The following is a 26,671-nucleotide window of genomic DNA, read 5'->3' as shown; positions in this document are numbered from 1 at the left end:
CTGGTTACGTAGGCGCGCGTGGTCAGTTCAAGTGTGACAACAGGAGCCAACTAACATCTAGACCCTGCGGAAGAATGGGCGCCCTCGCAGACAGGCGAGATCGGTCCTGCAGGAAGGTGGCAGCCATGATGTGCCTGCGGTTATTCCCATGAAGGAATCTGTGTCTCAGAGGCTGATCTGACGTGTGTCGAAGGCTCGTGCCGAAGGCAGCTTGTTAACCAAACACAATCCGACCCACATTCGGGTCACTCTCTGCTCTGTCCCTTCTTCCTCTCTCTTTTGGACAGAACAACTGTTCTCCAGCATTCTACCTCCTCCATTTTATCACACAAGATTATGAGAAATCCATGGCCCCTAGGAACAGTTGAATGACAAGATATAATGTCATTAAATTCAGGACCTCAAGTTAGCCAAACCCTGGAACTTAAATTTGTTATTTGTTTTCCTTGACACTCCCTAGATTGAGTCCCAGCCAGGCACAAAGTGCCTGTAGTTAACAGTCTATTAAAAGGACACCACTTGAATATTTTATAGGGTCTCCAAAGTCTTATTCCACTTTCTATTAATAACAACCTAAATCTGAAATGATTTTGTTTCTATTTATTTTTCATCCACGTGTATAGCCATGAACTTACGTGATAATCTTTGTTGGTGACAAATAGAATTTCTTTTTCATTATTTATGAAAAGGAATTTTAGGGAAAACTTGAATTTCCTGGAACATATATGGGCAACAATTTCAATACTGAAATTTGATTTTTTTTTTTCATTCTTCATTATTAAAATTTTACAGCAAAGGAAGGAAACGCTCTGAACTGACTGAAGATCCTTGCGGACATTTTATAACACGTCAGGATGTCAGCAAGCATCATTTAAATTAGTAAACTCTGTGGTCCCGTTTACGATTTGTATTATTTTCACTATAAATCTGTATTTATACAGTCTTCCCCCTCAGGGGAACCTCATGCTCAAGTTCCAGCATGGCCGTTTTTGTCCACTGACAGCAGAAGAGACAATGACCGAGGGAACAAACCCATGATTAGAGGTTTGAACCCAGAGAAGCCTGGTAGGCTGTAGAGGCCTGAGTTCGTGTGCCTCTGAGAACAGAAGGTTCTCCCTCTGCAGTTCACTGCACGTTGTCTAGCTGTGTGGCCTCGTGCAAGGCCGGGACCCACCCTGGGCCTTAGCTTCCTGAGTGTAAAATGAAGTCTCTGTGTCAGCTGGCCTTCCTGGTTCCTCTGGCCCTCAAATGTTCTGCGATCTGTAAAATGTAAATAATCACCGACCTTCCAGATTAGCGGAAGCCCTAAGAGTGAACTGAGGTAACAGAAGTGCAAGACCTTCTAAAAGTTAAAAGCTGGATACCGCCAATTATAATAATGTTAATACGATGATGGAACCAGAGAAACGAAATGCCTTCCGCAGAGGCTGCCAGGGAGCTGCAGTTTTTCGTGAAGGGGAAGAGGAAATGTAAGTTTTATGAGATTATTACAACTGCGAGAACGACACACACACACTGCGTGTCTACCGTGAGCCTGTCACCCCACTCGGCGATCACGCACGCTCCCTCCAATCCTCGCAGCAGGCCCGGAAGGCGGGCACGGTTAGCCTGCACCTTTTACGGACGGAGAAACCAAAGCCCCGTAGCTCGCCCAAGATTCCGATGCGGTGTGAGAGCTGGAATTTGACTCCAGGCCTTTCTGCCTCCGAAGCCTTTCATCACTGTGAGTTGCACGCTCACAATGAATATACAGAATTAGTGTACAATCAGCGTACAGAAGGGGCCAAAACACTCATGAGACAAAACGATGAAAAACCTTGTTCCTTCCTATTGCTACTTTTATTATTCTCCATCAGAGCTCACTTTCCCACCTTCATACTATCTTAGGCAGATCTGGTCACTTTCAGCCCTTAAAAAGTCCAGTCTGGTTGAACACTTTATTCTCACATTCATCTTAGCGCCCTGTTCCCAGCTCAGGCCAACCCAAACGGGAGACCCTCAGGGAGGAAGGGGAAACAGCCTCTGACTCCTTCTTTACCTCCTTCCGGTCCTACCTGTGTCTCTTTCGAGGTCTGGGCTGGTGGGAGGGGGATTAGAGGTAGAAGGGACAAGGCGTTCTAACTCTGGCATTGTCATGCTTCTCTTGCAGCTAATATTGGCCGAGGCGCGTTCTTTGACAAATGTGAGCGGTTTCTGGCTAACCTGTTCGACTAGCCCTTGCCGCCTTCCCACCCTCAGGTCCTGCTCCCTCACGGTCTCTTTATAGCCCCTTACTAACGAAGCCCCCCACCCTTGGCAGGCAGCTTTCTCAGGCGGGTTCATTCAAGATGCTTGGGCATGGGTACGAGCCAGAGGACACAGATGCATCCAAACAGGTGCATGCCACTCTCACGTATCTTAGTTGGCAGCGAGGAGGACTCCAGCAGCTTTCTGCCTTCTAAATATTCCAGAGTCAAAGGCTCCAAACTTTTTGTTTGTGAAAGCGTCTGCGCTGCAGGACATGCCACTCGATTTGTCCCAGATATCTAGCATCAAACTTCTCGTGGATCCCATGGCAGCACTAGGGCCTGAGCGTCCCCACTCACTACACATCTTGGGAGGGAGCAGGAGGCCAGCCTCCCCCTCTCTCAGGGTCCTCCGATCCCTCTCGCAGCAGGAGGGAGGGAACACTACCACACTCCTGCTGCGTAGACAGCTCCCTGACAACTCTCTTCCATGCCTTTTCGAATCTCTGATTTCAGAGGTAAGGAGATAATAGCGGTTGAGAGTCATCAGGTGGATTCTCCTGTATTTTAGTAAGTCCAGCAAGGCTATTCCGGGACACTAGGAAAAGTCCCATTCCATCTTCTGGAAGCTTTGATGCCTCCTGGGCAGCGGGTCTGAATGGCAGTGCCCACCTTCGTTCATGGTTCCTGGCGTGACCGCAGCATGCAAGCCCAGGAAGGCGGGGACCGTGGGGATTCAGCAACCACAGTTCCCTTTCCTAGAGCTCCAGGTCCTCAGCCCTCTTCCCCAGAGAGGCCTCTTCACAGAATGAGACATCTTTTGGGCCCCTACTCTTCCCAAATGGGAAATTCTAGAAAGGCAGAAATAGTTCTCAAAGAGAACGTAGGTATTCGGGCTGACAGGACCTTAGTGCTCCCCAAGTGACGACATCTTTCTTAGCTTTGGAACACCGGTTTCCTTCCTGAGAGCCATTTGTCACTTTCTTCAGCTTAAATACTTTTGAACCCCAGGTGTCCATGGTCCTATGCAAAAAAAAAAAAAAAAAAAAGACAGGCAGGATCCCTATCATCAGGGATGTTTATTGTCTTTGAACAAAATGGTATAAATATGAAAACCGAGTGTGTATTTGGTTGTTGATCTAACTCGGACGTGAGAAGCTGAACCCCTGCTTTCCTGTCGGCTGCTGGCGTGGAGGATGAAAAGGAGGGGATGAAGCGTTCGTGTTCATTGTTGCTTTTCTTTTTCACATTCAGGGACGGTTTGCCATGGGGAGTATATACTGGCTAGTCGCTGAGGGGTTCGATTTCCTTGACGCTGCTCCATACTCACCTATGTCTGACTTTGGCAATAATTCCGGTGCCAATCACCAGCGTTCTATATTTATCAGCAGCTGCTTCTGTGATGTGGAAACAATTTTCTCAACAGCTGAAAAACATGAAGATGGAGAGCAGGACATGTTGTTCTTCATAGAGGAGCTTAATTAGCTCGAATGAGCGCGGAAGGAGTGGACAGTCCAGCGCTAATCTTGTTCGTCTCTGCGTCTTTTTCCACGTTGCCCAGCATGACATCAGGCTTAAGTGGAGAATATGGTCTCATTCAGAGAGGAATGGATGGGTGGCTTCTGTGGAACATCCCAGAATGCTTTGCGTCAGCTGGCGTGGGCCAGTATTCTCCTTGCTAAGGGGTGGTCTTTGTTGACTTGCTTGATTTATGTCTTGAGGTTTGAGAAGCAGAGGCTCATCCCTGGCCTCTTCTTCCAGCCCAGCCTTACCAGCTGGCCGGCTCCCGGCATTCAGCCGTTGTTGAATGCTTCTCTGTAAAGCATTATCAAAATCAGTTGCAGAACGTCTGCCCTCCGTGGGACACTGCAGGGTGTGGAGGATCAGAGAAGTAAAGGACACCACCTGTGAGTCATAGGCTTCTGGACTATACGGCACTTGGACTAAATGACCATGAAGAATAAATGGTCCCACATCTCTAACCACGTGGTGCCTGGTTCGTCAAAACCCTCAGTGCAGACTGATCAATGAGGTTGTTATTGCTTTCAGATTGTGTCTCAGCTGCTTTTGGAGCTCTAGAATATCCAGACATCCATGCGCTTGTAAGGAGAGCGAGGCTTAGAGTCAAGGAACCTGGTATTTAGCCCCAGCCCTGCTCCTTCCCAGTAAAGGGGGGACCACCATGAATGCCCAACATGTTCCAAGTGTTCTGATTGGTATAGAAAGCCCTAGGCAAGGGCTCTCCTCTCCCTCATAGCGACCTAGGAAGTAGGCCAGCATTTCAAAGATGAAGAGGTGAGGGTCTAGAGAGAGCAACTTGCCCGAGTGAGTGTCCAAATCTTCCTAACACCAAAGCCCATGTTCTCACTGCCCATGTGCCTGCCGTCCCCCTAGACCTCACCTCTGTGCAGGGGGTGACCTTGAACCACTAGGCCAGTCTCTCTGGCCCCAACTGGCTTCAGTTGTAGAATTGAAGAGCCATCTCAAAAGTTTATTTTCTACTTAAAAAAATTCTACCAATCAGCAGTTTCCTTATTTTAAATCTTTACTGCCACCTAGTGGGCATGATCTAATCAGAATAATAAAGAAAAGTTTGGGTTCGACTTGGATTAAAACTGTCAATTCATCTTATATACATACAAACATTATGGCCTTCCATTTTTTATCTTTATAGTAAACTGCTAGATGTGAGATCCCCTTTTTAAGGTTTTTGGTGAGATCCCGGCATACATATAAACCCCAGCTTTTAAAAAAAGAATATGTAATGCTTTGTAACCATGTGATATACACTCACCTTATAATGGGCTATACTTAAAGAAATTCTGATCTGCAGTATTTATAACATATAGCAGATATGTTTTTAACTTTATAAATATTTACTCATTGGTTTTTTTTTACATTTTTACGGCAAAACAAAAATTTAAACAACACAGAATGTAAGCTAAAAGGTAAAGTCCTCTTCCGTAGAGAGAAGTGTCTTAAGAATTTTTAGGTTGTTCTTAAAGGAATGTTCTATGCAAGTATGTGCACAAACACACACATACTTTATTTTTTTTACTGCTTTTCTATCAATGAGCTTATGCTGTGCATACCATCCTACAACTCGCTTTTTTTTTTACTACTCTTTGAATATCTTTCCATGTCCACATGCAAATCTACCTCATTCTTTTTAACAGCACACAGCGTTCCATTATTGACTATGCTATGACTACTCGGCTCTCATTAACATCCATATCGGCTGTTTTCAAAGTTGTTGCTACAAAAAAAAAAAAATGCTGCAGAGAATGAATGTGTATTCAGGGGACACGCTCTCTCTTTTCCAAATTTACTTGTTGAACAAAATCTTAGACATGAAATTTTTGGGTCTAAAGGTACGTTAATACCCACTGACCAGAAATCACCACAAACACATCTACAGTTACAAAAATAAAAGTTAGGTTGACTTAACAAATGGCAGCCAGAGACACAACCAGAGACATTGTGGGTTATCTCTGGGTGGTGCTTGGAGGAGCCTCTATAGGGTTGGGCTTGTGCTGAGTGATTTCAGGGAGGAATTCAGGGGGGGAAGGGTGCAGTTCTGGGTTGGGTGTAGTCAGGCAACAGCAGCAGGTCAGTGACTGGGCATCTTAATAAGTTTTTCTAGGAGGAGAGAATTAAAGCTGGGCTAGAAGTGTCGTTAGTAAAGGAGCAGCCGTGCCGATGCAGGCAGAAGAAGGGTTTTAACCATTCTGTGGTTAAAACCAACCAAGCAGCCATGTCTGGACATTGCTTTCTTCCATGAGTGCTTGTTATGACCAGCCGGGGACACCCTGGCCAACCTGCCAGCAGCATGTCCTTTCACTGGTACATTGGTTTTAAATGCCTGTAGATGTTTAAGTTGCTTGTAAAAAGGTTGCACCAATTTACATTCTTCTGGATTCTTCTAAAGACTCAACTTCCCTAAAAAAGAAGTACTTAATACTCAGAATAATGATGGCAATTGTAATAATAGCAAATGTTTATAAAGTGACTACCTACGTGCCATCGACTGTACTAAACCCATTATTTCATTGAATCCTCATCGGAGGCTTGAGACAGGCACTAGTAACATCCCAGCTTCCATATGAGGAAAACAAGGCTCAGAGAGGGGGAGAACCAGCCTGGGCCACATGGATGGCCAACAAGGAGTTGACCTGGGCCTCCAAACCACCTCATTCCGAGGCCCACATTCTTTACCAGGAGGAAGCACTTTCTCCTTTATGTGTTTCATAGGAGTCTGCCGAGGAGAATTTAAACCTAAGGAATTAAGAGCTATTTAATTGATGATGACAAATCTTCCAAAGTCTGTTTTAGATTGATAAGGAAGTAGAGTCCTGTTGACAAAAAAATGAGACCTACGGGCAGCATTCCAGGGCTTATATATATAATGTCGAGCGAGGCATCCAGCCCGAGGGACTTTAATTAATAAAGTGTCCTTAATTAATAAAGGCCCGTGAGAGCGTTCTGAAAATCACAACCAAGGTACGATAATTAAATATCGCCCGGGCCAGCTGGAGCTCAGGGGGTATTTAAATATCCCCTAAGGAAATAAACGGATGAAGGACCCTCTGCGGTTCACGAAGTCCCCATGCCGTGCGAGGACGGGGCCTGCGAGACGGCTGGGAAAGGTCTCGGGCAGGGAAGACAGCGGGACGAAACGGGCCCCACGTAGATGTCCGCGGAGTGTGCGACGGCTGCGCACTGGGCTTCCGGGCTGGCCTGAGCGCTGGCGCTGAACAAAAGGAACGTGGAGTGACTGCTGGCTTCTGCTTTTATTTTTTTCCAGATTGTGCCGGTTGCGGAAGAGACATCAAGAACGGGCAAGCCTTGCTGGCCCTGGAAAAGCAGTGGCACTTGGGGTGTTTTAAGTGCAGGTCCTGCGGGAAGGTCCTCACTGGGGAGTACATCAGCAAGTAAGTTTGGATGGGGCCCTGCTCTGGGGGGTCCCACCCCAACCCATAACAAAGGACAGTCACACCCCACATTCAATATAAACTTTTGATTGTGAAACTCTCACAATGAATTTTCTTCTTCTGTGTTCTCCATAGTTTTGCCTGCTATCAATGTAATGAGATGTTAATCATTGCCTAATTTCACAGCGAGCAAAGCTGACTTAATGTTACACTACACTATACGTTGTAACCAATGAGCATTTAGCAATTTTACCTTCACTAATTTTTTTTTTCTCTATTTGGAACTGGTAAACCTTCCAGGTCTTCAACTATCTGTAGATGCCCCAAAACACACACAGGGTCCTAGCCACTGAGGCTGTGAGGACGGAAGCATAAAACAGCCCCCCGGGGCGGGTTCTTGTTTGAGTCAGATGCTGGGGCGGGTGATAACCAGAGTAAATGAAATCCAGCTATTGTTTTGTTTTGTTTTGTTTTATGTAGCCTGGAGAAACTAGTTACAATGGCTACCTTTTGAGTTAAGGAAGAAAGCATGGGCATGGGATGTCCAGTGGCAATATGGAAGAATTTTCCCCTATACACCTTCTTATGCTTTAGAAAATGTTCTCCCACCAGGTGAATAAATCACCTGCTCAAAAATAGTAAATGAATTTAACTTAAGAATGTAGTAAAAGAAGCAAACAAAGTAGCTCGGGCCCCACCTTCTAGAAATCCAGTTCCGTGGGTCGAGGGTGAAGCTCAAACAGCTGTATCAGGAAGGGAAAAACTCCACAGGGGACTCTGAGGCACAGTGAAAGTCAGAAGACAAAAATGCCCAGCTTTCAAACTAACCGAAGGCCGCGTGGGAGCAGGTCGCCGGGCCACAGGGAGTGGTGCCTTGTGACTTGTCCGTCAATGGCGCACAGTGATGTTTTCACTGTGCACCGAGGTGCATGAAGGAGGCTGAAGAGCCCAAATGAGAAGGCCGGAGGCCCCGTGAGCCTCCTGAAGGCTGAGGCTCTGGCCTGTGAGGGCCAGGGGGAGGTAGGGACAAGGCGGCCTTTGGGCCTCCTTGGAGGAAGAGGCATGCTGAGACCGCGTGCGAAGCCCATGCAGCCTGGTGGTGGGAGAATGATGCCAGGTGTTTATTAGCTCATTAGGTCTGAGACCATCAAAGGACCCGACCGTGGTCATGCGGCGATTTGGCTGTTCCTTCTGTGTGGCCGGGAGACCCACAGCGCGCTCTCTGGCTCATTTGGTTTCGTGGATTTCCATCATGTCCGACCACATCTCCAGGCACATGAGTGCTGGGTGGGAGAGACCTGATCTTACTGCCACGTGGAGGGCTGGAAATGTGGTTTCGGTGTCTCCCCAGTCCTGGGCCGCCGCTCAGGAGCCACACGCTCTTTTGTCTTGTAGGGACGGTGCTCCGTACTGCGAAAAGGACTACCAGGGGCTTTTTGGGGTGAAATGTGAAGCCTGCCACCAGTTCATCACAGGGAAGGTCCTGGAGGTAAGTGACAGACGGGCTCCCCTCAAAGCCACCATCGTTTTTGCCAGAGGCCCTCCGAAACGCACGAGAGTCTCTTTTGCCATGTTTTCCATCTTTTTCTCATCTGTGGAGGAAAGAAAGTAGTTGCAGATGACTAATCTCTTAGAGATTTAAACATGTTGTAGTATCCTCACTGGCGATTTCTACTAAATGTTCACTTGGAAATTGGAATGATGGAGAATTTGAAGGGAAAGAAAAGAGAGATAAAGGGGCTCTGGGGAATTGCGTGGAAAGGAGGGTTACGTTAGGCTGTTTTTATGTTTGGAAGTCAGAAGCGAGGACGTGAAGAACACATTAGAGCCACATGCCTGTGTGAATACGTGCGCATATGCGCGTGTGTGTGTCTGCGTGTGGACTCTACATGCGTGCGTGTACATGTGCACCCACGCGTGTGTGGGAGGGGGTGTGTGCGCAGGTGCACATGAACATGAAGTGTGCACAATGTGCATGCGCTCTCGTGCACGTGTGAGAGTGTATGGGCTCGGGGAGCAGAGGCTCAGAACCAAAACTAAGAAACGGGGGATGAAAGGTGAAGGCGGAGACTCCCCCACCCTTCAAATCCACATCCTGTGGGACCCAGAGCACCCTGCGGCCCAGGCCGAGCTGACACCTGTCACATTTAGGTGTGACTGCGTCGCGCCGGCGAGCTTGCTTGCCTGCTCCTCAGCAGCGGCCTTGCCTGCTTCGGCCTCCGGGCTGAATGAGAGGAGAGGCCGCCCGTGGAGCTGCAGAGCCTGAGTTCAGGGGGAGTCACCGCCCCACTTCTCACGGGCCTCTGGGGCGTTCACCAGCTCTGACGGCAAAGGTACAGATTGCCTCATAGCCGGCCCGCATTTCAGGGTGGAGGATGTCCTGACGGGAGGTGACTCAGGACGCCCCACAGCCAGGAATGTGACTGACTGGTCCTGCAGCTTGTCACGTCACCTCGACGGACACCAGGGCACTTCATCCACGTAACCACATTCAAGCTTTCTGGCAGGGCGTGTTTCAGAGACACAGGACATCAACTCCAGAGGCCCCCAAGGGCACCTTTCAGGGGTTCCATAGCAAGGCCGGCATCACCATCCTCACCTCAACCGGAGCTGCGATGCCTTCCCGTCCGTAAAGCACCGACGGGCAGTGTTGGCTCCATGCTGGGACCTAGTGCAGCTGACTGCCTTCGGGAGATAAGGAAGCGAGTGTTGTCCTTACCCAGGGGACAGGTGTTCCAGAGAGCGGGAGCAGCGTAGACAGAGGCTCAGGCGAAGGCGAGCACAGCACATGCAAGAAACAAAAAGTCAGAAGTGCAGGCGTGAGAGATGACGCTGGAGGAGTGGGCAGGGGCCAGAGCGTGGGGACCTCGAAAGTCACCTTCAGGAGTCTGGGTTTTATCCGGAGACTGGTGGGAAGCCATGGAAGTGATTGTAGCTGGAACATCACGCAATTGGACTGGATCGGAATGGGGGGGAGCACTCAAATACGGGTACGCCCACGTTCGTAGCAGCTCTAGTCACAGCAGCCAGGTGGAGACCCCCGGCTGCCACAGATGAATGGATGAACAAGATGTGTACACGAACAGTGGAATATTGTTCAGCTTTTAAAAGGAAGGGATTCCGGCACATGCAACAGCATGCATGACCCTTAAAAACATCCTGCTGAGCAGAAGAAGCTAGCCTCAAAGGGCCACATACGGCATGATCCCATTTAGATAAAATATCCAGAATAGGTCAATGCAGAGACAGGAAGTAGACTGGTGGTTGCCTGGAGTCGGGGAAAGGGGGAAATGGGGAGCGACCACTTACTGGTAGCCAGTTGGGATGACAAAAATGTTTCGGGACTAGATGGAGGTTGATGGATGCCCAACACTGCGAAAGCCCTGATGCCAAAAAAATTGTTCACTTTAAAATGGTTAATGTTATGTTGTGTGAATTTCACACACGTAAAACCAATTTTTAACGGATGGAAAAGGAGTGAGGTGGAGACAGACTGCCAGGAGACTTCTGCACAACTCTGGACACAAAACAGCGGCGGCCATGGCTTCAAAGGACACCCACCCTCCGCACACCCCGTTAATGGAGGAGGAGGAGTTTTAGTGGTCTTCCAATGAAGCTTTCGTTGTCAGCTGTGTGTTCGGCCCAGGGTGAAGCCATTGGAGAAAGTGGATGTGAGCCATCCACAGGGTGGCTTCGAGACCAGCAGTCCTGTCACAGGACTCGGACCGCGGTGGCGGGTGCGGCCCTGCCTGCCCCCTGCATGTGTCCCCTGTCCCTCCACAGAGCAGTCCTCTCAGGAGGAGCCCCGCGGGGGGTCTGACAGCATTCCCACGTTCGATCTGCTGCACGGAACTGAAATACACCTGTCGAGTTGGGAGCAATTGGGAAATTTCATTTCCGAACAATAATAATAAAACTCCAGAACCGTTTCCCAGATGTTTGGCTGTAGGAAGAGATGGGGGGGTGGGGGGAGATACTGAACAGAGTCCCCAGATTCGAGGCAGCCACATTCGAGCAAGGCACAGTCATAACAGCTGTCTCGTCTGTCCACGTATCGAATTGTGTTCCCCAAAATGAGGTAGGGAGACAAAGGGCTGGGACAGGGGTGCTGATTGCCTTCAGATTTGGTTCAACAGCTGTGGGAAGGAATGGCTAAAGTAAAACTAGACCCAAGAACACGCCGTTTTGAAGAAGCATCCGCTTCCTCACAGAGGCCTGAGCATTTCAGCGTTTGCTGTGGCCGCAAAGGCCCCGCACCAGGTTGGCTTCAGGTTTCCCTGAGGGCCGTTCACGAGGTCGAAGGCCTGGACGCTTTCCATGTGCTGCCTTCAGAGCTGGGACTTCTGGGAGCAGTTTGCACCAAGGTTCCGGGTAGACTCAAGCTCCACCCAGTGCGGGCGCTGTCCTCCCCAGACGGCCGTGTGGTCTAGGAACTTGTCCCGCGTGGATAGTGCTCTGGCACGTCTGGCCTGGTTACCGGTCGCTCAGGCCTGGGCTCCACACCCTGCGCCTTCCTGCCCTCTGCCTCTCATTCTCTGACCCTGCTGCCGAAACGTTACGGTTACAGATTTATTATAGATACTGCAATTCTTTTTGTTTTTCCCCCAAATTTTGTTGTCATGGTAAACTACTCAGAACATAAAATTTACCAGTTTATCCATTTTAAGTTTATAGTTCAGTGTATTAAATACATTCATAATGTTGTACAACCAACACCACCAACATCTCCATGACTCTTTAATCTTATAAAACTGAAACTCTGTGCTCATTAAGTAATAACTCCCCATGCCTTTCTTCCCCCGGCCCCTGGCAGTGACCTATGAATTTGTCTCTATAAATTTGACTCCTCTAAGTATCTCAAATAAGTGGAATAATACAGTATTTGTTTTTTGTGACTTGACTATTTTAGCATGACTTTCTCAAAGTTCATCCATGTTGAAGCACGTGTCAGAATCACCTTTTTTATGGCTGAATAATATTCCATTTTATAGATATACCACATTTGGTTTATTCTGTGATTCTTGTTTTTTTTTCCCCCCTGATCAATTTTATCCATAGAGATTTTAAATGCATTAGTTTTCTTTGATATAACAGTGGTGGCCTTAAACAACAGAAATTTATTCTTTCACAGTTCTGGAGGCCCGAAGTACAAAGTCATGGCCAGGGCCACACTCTCTCCAAAGGCTCTAAAGGAGAATGCTTCCTTATCTCTTCCAGCTTCCAGTGGCAGTGGCTGCATAAGCCTAATTTCTCCCTCCATTTTCACGTGGCCTTCTCTCCCATGTCTCTCTTCTCTCTCTGTCAAACCCCCCTCTGCCTTTCTCTGAGGACACTTGTCATTAGATTTAGGGCCCACCCGTATCTTTCATGGTGATCGCATGTCAATCATTAGCTTAATCACATCTACAAAGACTTTTTTTTCTAAACATTCACAGGTTCCAGAGCTCCGATGTGGACCCATCTTTTGGGGGCCCACCATTCAACCTACTCCAGTAAATCTAATAACTTACACGAGTGTCATCCAAGAGAGGGCAGTAGCTCCAGTGTGGTTTTCACTGACCCCTAACTAAGCATCGGAGGTGCCCTAAGGTTGTCTCTCTGGGTGTGGCTTCCCCTAAAATACCACCAGAAACCTGAGAGCTTTAAGAAGGAGAAAGGCCCCTGGGCAATGATCGTGAAGCTCCAGGCTCAGCTATGTCACTAATTCCTGAGTGATTTTGGACAAGTCATTCAGCCTCTTTGAGACTATCGTCATTTTACAGGCAGAAGGAGTGGCATGCAACCTCTGAAACTCTATCCAGCCTGATCTAAAATGTCTATTTCCCTCTGTCATTCCTTGATAGTCATAAACCCTGCCCACCACATCGCCTGGAAGGGGTGGGGAGGAGAGCCGTCTTGTGTTTTAATGGAAAGGGCTCCAGGTGACAGAGAACCAGGGATCTGCTCTTGGCTCTAGCTGGGCGACCTTAGGCAACTCTCTCAACTTCTTTGAGCCTCAGTTTTTCCTTAAATACAAACACTAAAATATTGTGTGTGTGTGTGTGTGTGTGTGTGTGTGTGTGTATTTCCAAGCAATGGGCCACTTGACAAGTTTGTTAGTCTCCAAGGATCTGAATGTCGTAATTCTCATGTCTTAGACTTAAGGGATCAGAGCCAGCAATTCTTTCTTGAGAGATTTTCTGGAAACTGGCCCATAACACTCAGCATATAGTATACACTCAAATTGAAGCTTTATTTATCCTTAGCTTGCTTTCAGTTTTGTTTTTGACAAGATTCTCTTTTTAGAGAGATCTTACTATAAACGGCACATCTCTAAAAGCTTACGCTAATTAGCTTGTAAATTCAGGAGTATTCTGAAGATGTTTACAACCTGCCTCCTAATGAAGAAGTTCAGGAGCAAATTAGCATGAAATACTGGAGTTTGGCTATAACCTTTTGTCTCCATCTCCACCTCGAAACTCTTCTCCGAAGCAACCTTCCCTCCTCCCTTACGACTCTCCCTGTGTTTCCCTTCTGCCTGAGCAGCTAATGGGACAGGAAGCTCGTGAGATTTCAGACTCAGGTCCCAGATGTCAGCAGACGTCAGGTGGCATCCCTTGGGTATGAATTTCCTTCCATCTCCTGTGGATGGTCCTAGGAGATCTCTGCCTACATCGAACTTCCTTTCCTAGGTTCAGGTTATTACCTGCCAACCTCACAAAGAAAGAAAACAACAATAAAATAGTTCCAAAATCAAGGCAGCACAGTTTAAAAAAAGAGTAAATGTCAAACTGGAAACAGACTTTTGAAGGAAAAGGAAAAAGTCTTGTCCCTGTGTCCCCTCCCCCAGTCTTGGGCTGTTCTGTCAGCAGACCAAGGGTGGACTTCTCTTAGTCTCTCTGCTCTTGCACAATTCCCTCCCCCCACCCCGGGGGCTTCATGTTTACTCATTCTCCAGTATAACACTGATTCCTTCAAGACGAATGTTCTCATCCGCTGGCTCCCCAGGGAGCCCCGCGCCTCTGCAGATGGTGCCTCCCTGAGCAGGCACCTGCCAGACCACACACTGGATGCTCCTCGTGTGACAAGGCAAGTTGTACCGTCTGGACTCTTACAGAGGAGGGAAGTGGGGCTCCAGTTTTCTTGCTGGGGTCTCACAGGCGTTCCCTCGCCCCTTCTTCCTCTGTCACCACACCCAGGATATCAGCCTTCCTATCTTTCCGAAAAGGCTGGTGGCACCCGTCTCTGTGTGGTGTGGTATTTATTGTGCCACTGGTGCTCTCTGGGGAGGAATGTGCTACCCATGATGTACTGGAGAGACCCTTCGATGTAGCCCGTGGCAAATCCTCCAGCCCTTTTAATGCCTTTCCATTCATACCTCTGGGAGTGACTCTGCCCTGTCTTACCTGTTAAGTTAGAAACAATAGACGAAAGGACAGGGTTTAGACCCTCCTGAGACCCCTTCTGCTGAACTCCTGCAACGTAGGAAATAGAATCACAATGTGATTCAGCCAAATCCTTTTTCTGGATTCTCTGAAGGGTTAAAAGTGGGTAGCTTTGTTTTACTTTTCGACGGATACAGCTTTTTCATAAATTCCAGGGACAAATGTTTATAATGTTCCCGTGAAACCAATTCGTGTTCTAAATTGGAGGTTCTCACTCCCTTTCTTCTTTTCGCTATAGGTATTTTAAGCATGTTATGTTGTAATAGCCACAAGCAGCGAATAGGCCTTGTTCCGGGCAAACCTGTTTAATCCGGTGAGAGGAAACACAGGCTGCCCCACAGCGTTTGCATGGCCTTCAGTCCTTCTGCCACCATCAAAGATGCAATTTGCAAAAGACGGGCTGCAATGCCAACCCCCCTCCTTTCTCGTTTTGTGTATATCATACGCATGCAAAGCAAAAACAATAACCCACGTTCATGCAGAAAACTAAATGCATTCTTCTCACTGTTCAGAGGGGTTCATGCCTTCTTCACTTAACTGGACCCAGCTATTTTTGAGGATCAGGGAAGGGAAAAGAATCAAGTAATCTTAGTAGTATTGTTTGGGATGGTCTGTGTCCCAGTGGACAGTAAACCACCACAATCTCCTGCTCTTGTATAATATTTTTAACATTTACAAATGATCTCATAAGTATTTAATCCTCACAACAGGCCTGTGAAGTGGTCAAGGCAGTTACTACTGACCTTATCTACGGATGAGGCCCGAGACTTGGGGGCTAATTAGTAATAGAACCATGGTGAGAAATCAGATCGCTCAGTTCTCAGAAGATAGAAACTCACACACACACACACACACACACACACACACACACATGCACACGCAATGCACACGTACACTCACACAGCTTCATGATCCACCTGGCAGTAATCACTGCAGAAAGTGAGTAATTAATTTGCCTCTCACAATAAATTAAGGACCAAAATTTACCATTCCTGGTGACGTGGAGAAAGTCTGTCCCGTCAGTGGCCCTGCTGTATCTGTTTCCAGGACAGTGAACATTTGATGCTCGTTTGGTTTATTTCGTACCAGGGACCCTGCTCACAGAGGCTGTTGTATTTCCATGCAGTCGCGCCTTGTTCTGTCTGGTCCCTTTCATCAGCTCTGGGCTTCACAGGGGCACCTGGCATGGACCTTGGAGAACAGTGTAGATAGAAGATGCTGTCACAAAGCTCTAGCCTAGGACCCTCCCGAGCCCAGTGGATAGCCAAGACGGTCCTGTGGGGCAGGACCCTTTCCAAATTCAAAATGGTGGCTTAGTGCTAAGCTGTAGAAATGGCCTCATTTTAAAAACGAGTTAAGCAAGATATGGTCTATCTAGACAATGGAATATTATTCGGCAAGAAAAAGGAATGAAACACTCATACGTTCTATAACATGGATGAACTTGAAAATAATTATGCTGAGTGAAAGAAGCCGGTCCTGAAAGACTTCATATTTTATGATTCTGTTTAAATGAAATGTCTACAATAGGCAAATCCACAAAGACAGAGTAATTAGTGGTTGCCAGGGGCTGGGGTTATGGAAAATGACTGTTAACAGTATGGGGGTTCGGGGGGGGGTGATGAAAATGTTATAAAATTAGTAGTGATGGTTGCTCAACTTTGTGAATATACTAAGAACCACTGAATTGTGCACCTTAAAAGGGTGAATTGTTATGGTATGTGGATTATATATAATTTAAATATATATGTACACATATACGCACATCTCTCTATGCAGAGGCATATAAGGTGATTGTTGTAATACTGTTATCCTCAGTTTCCTTGTCTTTAAGATGAGAATTCTAATTGCTACCTCATAGGGCTGCAGGATTTATGGGGGGGTGGGGACATGCAAAGCCCCCGATATAATTAGTAGCCAGGTTAGGCCCCTTCCCTCTCTTCTTCTTTCGTCCAGGCTTTGACGGTTTAACTTACTAGGTATAAAAAAGTGGGTAAAGGACAAGCATGGAGATTCAAGTCAGCAAACGTCGTGATGCAAGATTGTATGCAGGTGCTTTTTTCCCTTCATAGGCATTTAAACTTTTATTCCCTTGCATGGCCACAGGTTGTCATCACGTAGAACCATGCCCTTGATCCTAGTGTGACTCGATTAATATAGAATCTTCGTGATGCAGGAAAGTGCACTGACGTTTAACGTCAGTGTCGGGTCGATGATGTGTTGCCCACAACATCTTATTTGCAAAGAGTCACAGGTGCTAATATTTTGTCCCCTCTGTCATCGACAGATTGGGAATGGGCCCAGAAGGACATAAGCACAATAAACGATTTTAGGAAAATCTATCTTAATTCATCCAAGGTTATCTACTTTTTCGTACATTAACGACAAGAGGAAATGGGTTGCCGGGGTAACAGAAGACTGTTCACAGGCAGTAAAGAATCGTTATTTATGAAAAATCACCCCCATTTCCTGCCAGCACAAATGGTAGGGCTTCCTTCTCCGGAAATGACATTTTGAAAAGAATTTGTATTTTGAGTTAAAAAGATGTTGTGTTTTTCAGTGTTAACTTCAAAGAGTTTAGCTCATTGCTGGTGAAACGGGGGACAGGGGGCGACAGTTGAACCAAGTGGTGGAATGTGACTCTTCCAGAGAAGTCAACAAGTAGTATGGAATACGTGCTTGTGGTCCAGCATTGGGGGGCCACAGAAGTAGGTGTCAGATTTGGGACCAGTTCTCAGATAAGGTGCGAATTTCTAAAAGTAGTAGAGTATCCAAGTCTAAAACTACACCCCCTGTAGTGTCTGGGGGACCGTCAGGGCTCTTGAGTGCCCAGAGCTATTGCAGCATCCTCAATCGTAGGGTGACTCTCGGTGGTGGTGTTGAGCTTGAGAAATAAGTAGGAGCCAACAGCAGAGTGGCAGCCTGCCTACGTAAGCTACCGCCAAGCACGGTGAAGGGATGGGTCTCCTGGTCTGGCCACTGCTCTGGGCACGGAACTGAGGACTCCTCAGAACCATTTTTTCTGCTCTCCAGGACCCAAAACACCCTAGGTCCAGGTGAGCCCACAAAAGCCAGCCTCCATCTGAAAGTTGGTCCCTAGTAGAAAATGCTCACCATCAACTTGCCATCCAGGTAGGATCTGCCTACCTGGACATTGGTGGATGGCTAGAGACAGATGGCTCTCTACACCCAGAACTGGCCCTTCTCCTGAAATCTGCGTTGTGCCTCCGGTGGGCATTAGGACAAGCCTTTGAGTTTCAAACATTCTTCTCTAGCTTCCGGATTCATAACTCAGACAATACGAGGTTGCCTTAAGCCAAGGGTCCCCAACCCCTGGGCCACGGACCAGTACCGGTCCATGGCCTGTTGGGAACTGGGCCGTGTAGCAAGGGGTGAGTGAAGCGTGAGCCGGCAAAGCCTCATCTGTGTCTGCAGCCGCTCCCCAGCGCCAGCATCACCGCCTCAGCTCCACCTCAGATCATCAGGCATTAGATTCTCATAGGAGCACTGGTCCCTGGTGCCACAAAGGTTGGGGACCGCTGCTCTTATGCTCCCACAGCTCTATTTTGTTCTAGTGCTGTTGTCCCCTTAACCTCTTTCAGTGAGCATTTAACTTGCGGGATATATCGAAAAATGGCAACATCCAGAGGTCACCGGGACAACGTCTATTCTGGGCACAGACTTCTCTAGGTAACAGTGTCAAACTTTCCACAAGGACCGGGGAGGTGATCAGTGTTGTAGGGAGAATGGGAGCATTCGGGCCCCTCGGCCCCAGGCCGCGATGCTGTCCTCTTGCCTGTCCTACTAGAAACAGGTTTCCTCCTCTCATTTTCTACCCGAATGTGCTTTCTTCCTGGACTTCACAGCTCCCCACCTTGTGAAGGAAGTTATGCCAGTTCCAACAGATGGACCTGTTTGGAGTTTGCCAACTAGTCAGGAAGAGAGACCGATAGGACCGGTGCCCATTCAGCCGAGCGGAAATGAACCGATGCAGTAATTCCTCCCCATAAGGACACTTTAGAGTGGCCTTGCAAATGAAACCTCTTTATACGCTATCTTTCTTCATGGCCCCGCAGCAAAACTCAAAGTTGCAGGCATCTTGGAAACATGGATAAGATCTGGAATTTTTGAGCTTGAGGAGGGAAGAGTGGTTAGTAGAACAGCCGACATGCCAGGATTTGATTCTAGGAGCTACGTTAGGGGCTGAGTACTGGTTAGCAAGGTTCCCGTCAACTGTGAAATGTGGATAATAACACTTAACCTCTTCAAGGGGTAAATCAGATAATAAATGGATTGATCATCTGGCATGGTGCCTGACGTACAGGGCTCAATATTTTGAATGAGCTCTGTTCTAATGAGGAATCAGGCTCACCCCTATCTACTTCCTCTCTGATATAGTTTTATGTGATTACTTCAGATGCACAAGTTAACAGTCATGTTAACAGCCTCATTGATGCTTTGGCTTGAAAATTTCTTATGTCACTTAACTTTAGATATTCACATGCATTCGTGCTCACAAACTCAATGCATCATTGTTTCAGCCAGAATTTTCTACTATTTACCACGCACCTAGCAGTTGCTAAATAAAGATGTGTTGCTGAATGATTATTTTTCCCATTTTGAATTTTTGCCATGGTCTCGAGCCAAAATTATTAAAGATTCCATATATTTTTTGGGCATAAATTCTCACCACCCTGCTAAATACCTGTTCCTTTCATGCACAAGTGAAGTAAATGGCCACATGCCTTTCTCCTCTCTGTTAATGCCTTATCCTATCGCAGTCACCTGAGTTTCAGCATGAACTCCTGAAGGATTTGTGCTGTTCTGTTTGTTTTATGTGATACCCAGCCCATTTGCCCAGTCAGTATTAAGGAGGATGAAGAGGTCTCGTAGCTTCCGTGGACTGCAAAAGCTCCTATGTCGGCTCTTTCACATAGCACTGAGTTTCTTCGGCACAGTTTTTTTTTGTTTTGTTTTGTTTTGTTTTGTTTTGTTTTTTTTTACCAATTACCCCTTTGATTAGTAACACCTTTGTTTATATACCGTGTAATTCACCTGGGTTAAGTGTGCAATTCAGTGATCGTTAGTAAATTTGCAGAGCAGTCATCATCAGTCCAATTTGAGAACATTTCCATCACCTCAGACAGAAATATGTGCTCATCCTTTGATTCTTTACCCTTCACTTTCTTTTTCCAAGTCACATCCACATGACTGTACAGAAGGCAAGTGGACAGGAAAGGCATTTCATTCATGCTCACCAAGGATGGACCGAGCGGGCAGGTTTCTTAAATCTCTTGACTCCACATGGTGGTGATTTTTTGCCCTTTCATTGGGAAACTCACAAATTTGGGAATTTGCTTGGTAAATCTGAAGACAAATCATCTTCTTTCTTCCCATCCTGGAAGACATAGAGGTGGTTAGTTAAGATGCACAAGAGGAGCCAATAGTCCAAATATAGAGGAGCAGGAGTCCCGATTCTAACACCTGGTACCTTGAGCCATGGTGACTGACAGCCCTACGGGGTTGAGTTTCCTGTTGCCTTTGTAGGGAGGGACTCCTTCACTCTTCTGACAAACAGTAGACTGCCTCTGAATGTCCCAGACAGGAGGCGAAGTTCTGGGATTACAGAAGTAAAAGGTCCAGCTCCTAGCTTATAGCCCAGGCCAGGGGTCCCAAAACCACTGTGCTGTCCCTTGGCTATCTTGTTTAAAATCTAGCCTCACTCAGAGATTCCAATTCAAGGCTCCAGGCCGGGCCCTGGGAATTTGCACGTTAACATGGTACCTTCCACCCCGCCCCAGCACAGGGGGTGACTCTGATGCAGGAGACTGGAGAAGCCTACAGATCACACTTGGAGAAAGTGGCCCTACCAGTGTGTGGCCAAGGCCCACTCATGGAGGCTTTTGACTCCTCGGGAGAAAAAGACACCAGAAATTTAGCTGCTCCCCTGTAATTATCATAACGTGCAATCGAGCCGCTTCCTCTTTGTTGTAGAAGCACAGCTTTGTTGTTACAGACCTTGCATTTCTTCAGCAATGTTTGGGATTGGTTCCAGACCAGTGTAGAGAGATTACACACACACACACACACACACACACACACACACACACACACAGCGTCTTTTTATTAGCTGATCTTCCTGAAGTAATCTCCATAAAAAATTTCGCTAAATCACTTTAGTCTTGCAAAAATTTGCAGCAGTCGTAACAGCGTCTTGCCCTAGTCCTCAGAAAGGAATACGTGAAAAGGCTCCACACTGTCACGGTAGATGCCTGCTGCCTATCGGTTCACGTACGTGAAGAGCCTGTGACTTGGCCTTCGGGTGCAGATTCATCTGGGATTTCTGCAGGATGGTTTAGTTGGCAATGAGGCAACATGTGTAAAGTGTCTGAAATGTAAGTAATACTTTTTTTTTTTTCTGCAATAAACAATACAAAATATGAATCATGGAAGCTTAATTGATAAGCAACATTTTGAGGGGTCACATCTTTCTCAAAATATATGAATACGAACATGACAATTCTGAATAATGAATGGAAATTAAAATCAAGTTACACTCTTTTATTATGCTTACATAAAGGGTCCCATAAAGTGTGCCTCAGAAATAGGGACTTGGGAGAGGAGGCTATGAGCTGTTTGTTAGCTGTGCTCAGATGCACACCTTTCTGTCATCTCAAATCCAAGAAAGAAAGAAAAAAAAAAAAAAAAGACTCTGCTTTCAATTCAAGCCTCTGCCCTGGGGACGATTACTGTCAGAGTTGTGATGCAGACAGTTGTGAGTGAATGTGGAGAAATGGTACTTTCCCAGTCTGTGTTTTAAAAAAAAAAGGAAAACTACCCCCCTTCCTTTTTGGTAACATGGACCAGCCCGTAGTGGTTGCTGGTGTGTTTAACTAGTAGGTACAGGGAAGAGAGGGAGGCGTGAGAGCGCCTGCCCCACTCTGCTCTTTCTTTCCGGTGTGTGTCTCTAGAGAGTCACATTTGCAGAGAGCAGCCTGCCGAGGTAACCCAGGCGGGCAGGGAGCCCAGCCCCAGTCGGCCGGGCTGAGGTCCGTCTGGCGTTTGCAAGCCTCTCCTCTGTGTTCTGTGTGTGGAGCCCCAAGGAGTTCCCTGCTGAGCACAGCCAAGGGACAGAAGGAGAAGGAGCCCTGGCAGCAGGTAAAGCAGGCATTGCACGAGGCGCCTTTGCTTTGCAGGGCAGAGGTGAAATATCTGGCTTCCTTGGAAACTTTGGAGACCCCAGGGTCCTCCAGATGTGGTCTGCCAGATGCCGGCCACAGAAGCCACTTGCACTGGCCTGAAGTAAATTTTACTTACACTTTTTGTTTTTCTTATGATACAGAATGAACTAAGGAGCTTTGTTTCATTGGTACTGGAGTCCTAGAGTAAAGAGCAGGAAAGACTGGTAATTTGAGAGTTATAGAGGCCTTTTAGACAATGTTTGTGTTTTCTCAGGCTACTACTCTCCAATTTGAGAGTGTGGTTTCCAGATTTGTTTTGTCTGTGGTTTGTGGAGCTCTGTGGAATTTATATTTGAGATGAAAGGACTTTAAAGTCGTATTTAGGGGATTTGGTGGTAAAGTGGCATGGGGAATCGAGTAGGTTTGTCTGTTACTATAAATGTATGGGATTTTTTTTTTTTTTTTTTTTAAAGAAGTTCCCCATGAATGAAAATGAGGAAGCAAAACGTTTGGGTGTTATTCATATTATTTTACAGCTACAAGTTAAAAGAGTTTGATCGTTGTTTCTCTTACCATCTATGGGCAGGAAATGGGAGAAATCTAGAGATTCTTGCCTTCGTAATGAAACAACTTTTTCTAAAAACCTAGTTGTTAGTTGAACCTTGCTCTAAAGTTTATTTTTTTTTTTTAGGAAAAAAAAAAGTTTTAAAATGCACCGTGCAGCACTAAAAAAAGGGATGAGACAGGAAAATCATCTCAACTGTGTAATAAATAGATTTATGATTTGGGAAAGTTTCTTTTAACGAGTAAGTCCCGCCCCAAATCAGCAGGAGCGTAGTCACCGTAGCCGCTTCATCTATCTCTTAACTGGGAGCAGGAATTTAAAAGAAAATTGAGCCTGTTTTCTCCGAGGCGTTCTCATGAGGAATGTTAAGAGGATGTGAGGTTATTTAGATTATCCAGACAGGTTCTGACAAGTCAGTAAAAATAACTAATTAAAATATAATTGTTGCCATATTCTACAATGGATCAAGAGGCTTGTTGATTCAGGATGTACTTACAGAAAAGGTGAATTTGCCACGGCTCATTGGTATAAATTACTTTTGAAAAGCCTATTTAAGACTACGTGGGCCTTGCCAAGCTCTCCTTATAGCACGTCAAAGACATGTTTTGAGCCAGTGTTTTCGAGCGGGTTACTCAGGCATCTTTGTGTGTCAGTGAGTTTAATCCTTATACCAGCAGCGTGTCCAGCCAGTTCAGGGAATATCATATCATGACAACAGAGGTGTCTGCAGAGTTTTCCCTCTAACTAAATAATAGCTAACTTAAGTGAATGGAAAAGTTCAAAATACTCAGAGTATTTGCACCCCAACTTTGTAGACAGACAATCATAGTTTTGCCTCCTGTAGGCCAGGGTTTCTCAGCCATGGCTCAGTGACATTTCGGATGGGGTGTTCCCCAGTGGGGGACTGCCTCGTGGGGTGCTTACCAGCATCCCTGGCCTCTGCCCACTAGATGACAGTCACACTCCTTCCCCAGCTGCGACAATCAAAAATGTCTCCAGACATGGCCAAATGTTCCCTGTGCAGCAAAATCTCCCCCACTCCAGACTGAGAGCCACTGCTATAAAAAGCCAAGTTTGAGATCCCTGCTGCAGACATGGAAGAGAGGCTGAACCCCAGGGGAGGGTGGCTGAGTCAAGGAACTGTGACAGGACAAATATTTTGCCTTCACCGTTTTTTGATGTTTATTTTACTTTGTTTTTGTTTGCGATCACATCTTGGGCTGGGCAGGGAGAAAGGGTCAAGCACTGTTCTGGATGCGCATTCTGCTCCTGCTCTCTCCCCTGACGGTCCCCAGTGGGCCTTATCGACATGGCGCCTTGGTTGTATAGTAATCAGACTTCTCTACGTTGAATCCTATCTTAAGTGCATTTCAAGAATGTACTATTTTTTTTCCAAAAAAAAAATAATAATAATAATAACTCGTATAATAGCCCATTTTATAAAGCCAATAATTAGCCATCACTTATCAGATCTGTCAATATAGGTTTTTGGATATGTAGGCGTTGAGTAAATCTGGGCACACCTATTTGTTTTTTTCTTCTGGGACCTGCCGCTGGATGCTTTCATTCGTTTTTGCCTTTCCCCTTCTGTACCAATGGGTCTTCCATTTTCTGATTATCTGAAATTGGGTCTCATTTTGTCAATGAAATAGAATAGTCACAGCCGTTTTCCAATTCACAGATGATAACAAAGTCAATGGCTGGAATTTTTTTTACTTAAAATTTTCCTTCCACCTTTAGCATATGCTACTGCTAGTTTGCTCTCAAAGATTAGCAGGTTACAAAATAAATGAAGTTGTACCAAACAAATACTGGCACAAAACTTCTGAAACAGCCAGTTTTGCTTAGTTCCGCTTTACTTTTTTTAGTGGATTCTTATTCCAATTAAAGCTTTAATTTCATCAATATACATCCGTGGCCTCATAAAACAGTTCTCCTACAAACGAGTCAGATATGTTACATTTTCATGGTGTTTCTCCACGAACACGGCCCACTGCGCTGAGTGCCATGACTTTGCCACCCAAACAGGATGAGACAGGCCGCTGTGTTGGGAACTCTCCTCGAGTCCACCTGGGGTGGGGGGTAGCACTTGGCACTGGCCGCACATTTTGGGAAATACCTCTGTTCTTGGACTCAACTATGGGGTTATAGAAGGGTTCCGTTTTCCGCTTTTGATTTTGTGAAGCAAACTTTCCTTCTGCCTCTTCCTGGAGGGACCAGCGTTTCGTATACCATGTGCTCTCTTAGAAACATTTCCTCAACCATTAAATTCATCCCCTTAATTACTAAACCTAAGAGCCATGAGCACAGAGGATGCTAATATTTTAGGTCCATGGTCTCCCCAGGGTGTAGCACAGTGCCATATTGGTTGCTCAATAGTTGATGAATAAACAAATGAACATCGATGGGTTCCATAGAAAATCCACCCAGAGGCTTGGTCTCCAAGAAGCTCACATGCAGCCTGTGCTGTCCACATACTCTGTTCTGTGTCCTTTTTTCAAAAGAACAAATTCAGTCCCCATCCAAGCAGCTTTTAATGCTTGAGGGGCTACCAGAGAAACCTTTTAAGGGAAATGGTTCTGTAGGTTGAAGAATTTGGAGAGGGGGAGCTTTATAAATTTTTCTTCACGAGGCCCAGAAATTAAACTTCTACCTTTATTTAAAGCCCCGCATGCCGGCACTGCCTCTTGGAATCAATAAGATAAAGTGCATACGAACCCTAGGATTTGACCCAAAGACAAAGTATTCCCAACTGGATAAGGAAATTATCCAAAGAACTCGTAGATCTCCTATAAAAAAATGTGCCTTATTTACTCTGTGTATCCTCGTATGAAGTCCTAGAGGATTGGGAGTGTCTGCTGGGAAATCGAAATGGTGCTGCTCTAAAGAGCCCACATTCCCTGGACCAGAGATGAGGAGATGGGGTATTCAGATGAGGGGACAGTTTGAAATGGGAACTTTCCAGGAATGTGTAGGACGTAAAGCTGCTGTAGTGAGAGAGAAAGAAGCCGAAGATAATCTTAATGCCGAAGCTCACAGACTGATTCCAGCTCCGTTTTTCTAAGCAGAGCCCCTGGTATGACTCTATGAGCCAGAGGGAGTCTAACCAGTGCCTTAAGCTGCAGAGGCTTAAGGTGTGGCCTTGAGGAAAGGGGGCCTAATAAAATGGGAAATAAACGCTGCTGCTTTTCTTGTTTACCGAGCCCAGAATGTTTTTTGGCAAATATGTGACTGAGGCCTCGTAAGCATTTGCCGGTTCACACTGAGGTCGATCTTTGCTCATAAACATGAGGTGAAGCAGAAATGTTTGCTTACACTTAAGACTGCTTTTATCTTTCCTTAACTGCTAAATAATAATTTTCTTAGTTGGTCTTGGCTCTCTGCAGCAGGCTCCTCGCATCCGTGCTTATATCCATATACCTTGTCCAAATAAACATACTTGAAAAGATAAAGAAACGTGTTTTGCCAAGTTGAGAACATCCTCTAACAGGGTTTGAGCCCAGCTCTCTGCTTTGCTTTGGCAGCTTGTTTAGGATGCGAAGTGTCCCTTGTTCTGGCAACAGATTAAAGGTGCTGGTTCTTAACAAAGTTTAGGGCCTAACGACTGGGTAGGGGTGGGGGGAGGTAATTTTCAGTCTTCCTTTGTGTTTTTTAAAGTTTTAAAGAATGAGGAAAAAATAAAGTGCTTACTGGGTTTTTTGTTTTGACTTTAAACCTCAGAATTATAATAAAAACCCGTTGGAAAACCTTGTCTGGGCTTACACAGCCTGCTGTGGTTAAACTCCTGCACCGCACCCCAGCCCCAACCCGGTCACCTGCATCTCTGCAGCCCCCACCCTCTTTCCTTCTGTCCCACAAGCGTTCACGCTTTCTGTCTCAGGGCCTTTGCGATCCCTGTCGCCCTGCCTGGAATATTCTTCCCCCGTCATTCAACCTGCCTGGCTGTCCTCGGAGAGGCCTCCAGGATCACTATCTAGCTGAAGTCACTTCCACCTGCCTACGCAACCCCCAGGTCATCTTCCATATCCTGGCCCTGTTTTCTTTTCTTCATGGCGCTGTCTTCCCCCATGATCTGAAACTCTTATGAATCTGTATATGTGTCTATTAACTGTCACCTACTGCTGGAATGTAAACTTCATAACGGGATGCCATATCCCCAGCACCGAAAACATCCTCTGACAGAAGATAAAGACTCAACAAATGAATATGTGGATGGGTCAGTGGATGGCTGAGTGAAGGGGAAGGGCGGGCTGTCTGCCTAGGAAACACCTGCTCTCCTCTTCTGTGATGCCTCCCTGCCTCCCCGCACGGTAGTCTTAGACAGTTTTCTGTCCCATCTCCCCTT

General features: G+C 46.4%; 1 protein-coding gene across 28 annotated transcripts in view; it reads left to right on the top strand.

Moving 5' to 3' along the window:
- The window catches only part of ABLIM1 (actin binding LIM protein 1), a 288,773-nt gene that overhangs the window by 190,884 nt on the left and 71,218 nt on the right, over nucleotides 1-26,671 (top strand). For all 28 annotated transcript variants that reach the window (XM_016146396.2, XM_016146385.2, XM_016146382.2 and 25 more), the window contains 2 exons: nucleotides 7,030-7,156; nucleotides 8,552-8,645. In XM_016146396.2, the coding sequence (XP_016001882.2) occupies nucleotides 7,030-7,156; nucleotides 8,552-8,645 (221 nt within the window). The remainder of the gene's footprint in view (nucleotides 1-7,029; nucleotides 7,157-8,551; nucleotides 8,646-26,671) is intronic.

Source organism: Rousettus aegyptiacus, unplaced genomic scaffold (assembly GCF_014176215.1).
Source record: "Rousettus aegyptiacus isolate mRouAeg1 unplaced genomic scaffold, mRouAeg1.p scaffold_m13_p_6, whole genome shotgun sequence".
Classification (NCBI taxonomy): Eukaryota; Metazoa; Chordata; class Mammalia; order Chiroptera; family Pteropodidae; genus Rousettus; species Rousettus aegyptiacus.
The sequence above is the reverse complement of the archived record's forward strand: the minus strand, read 5'-3'. Positions and strand labels throughout refer to the sequence as shown.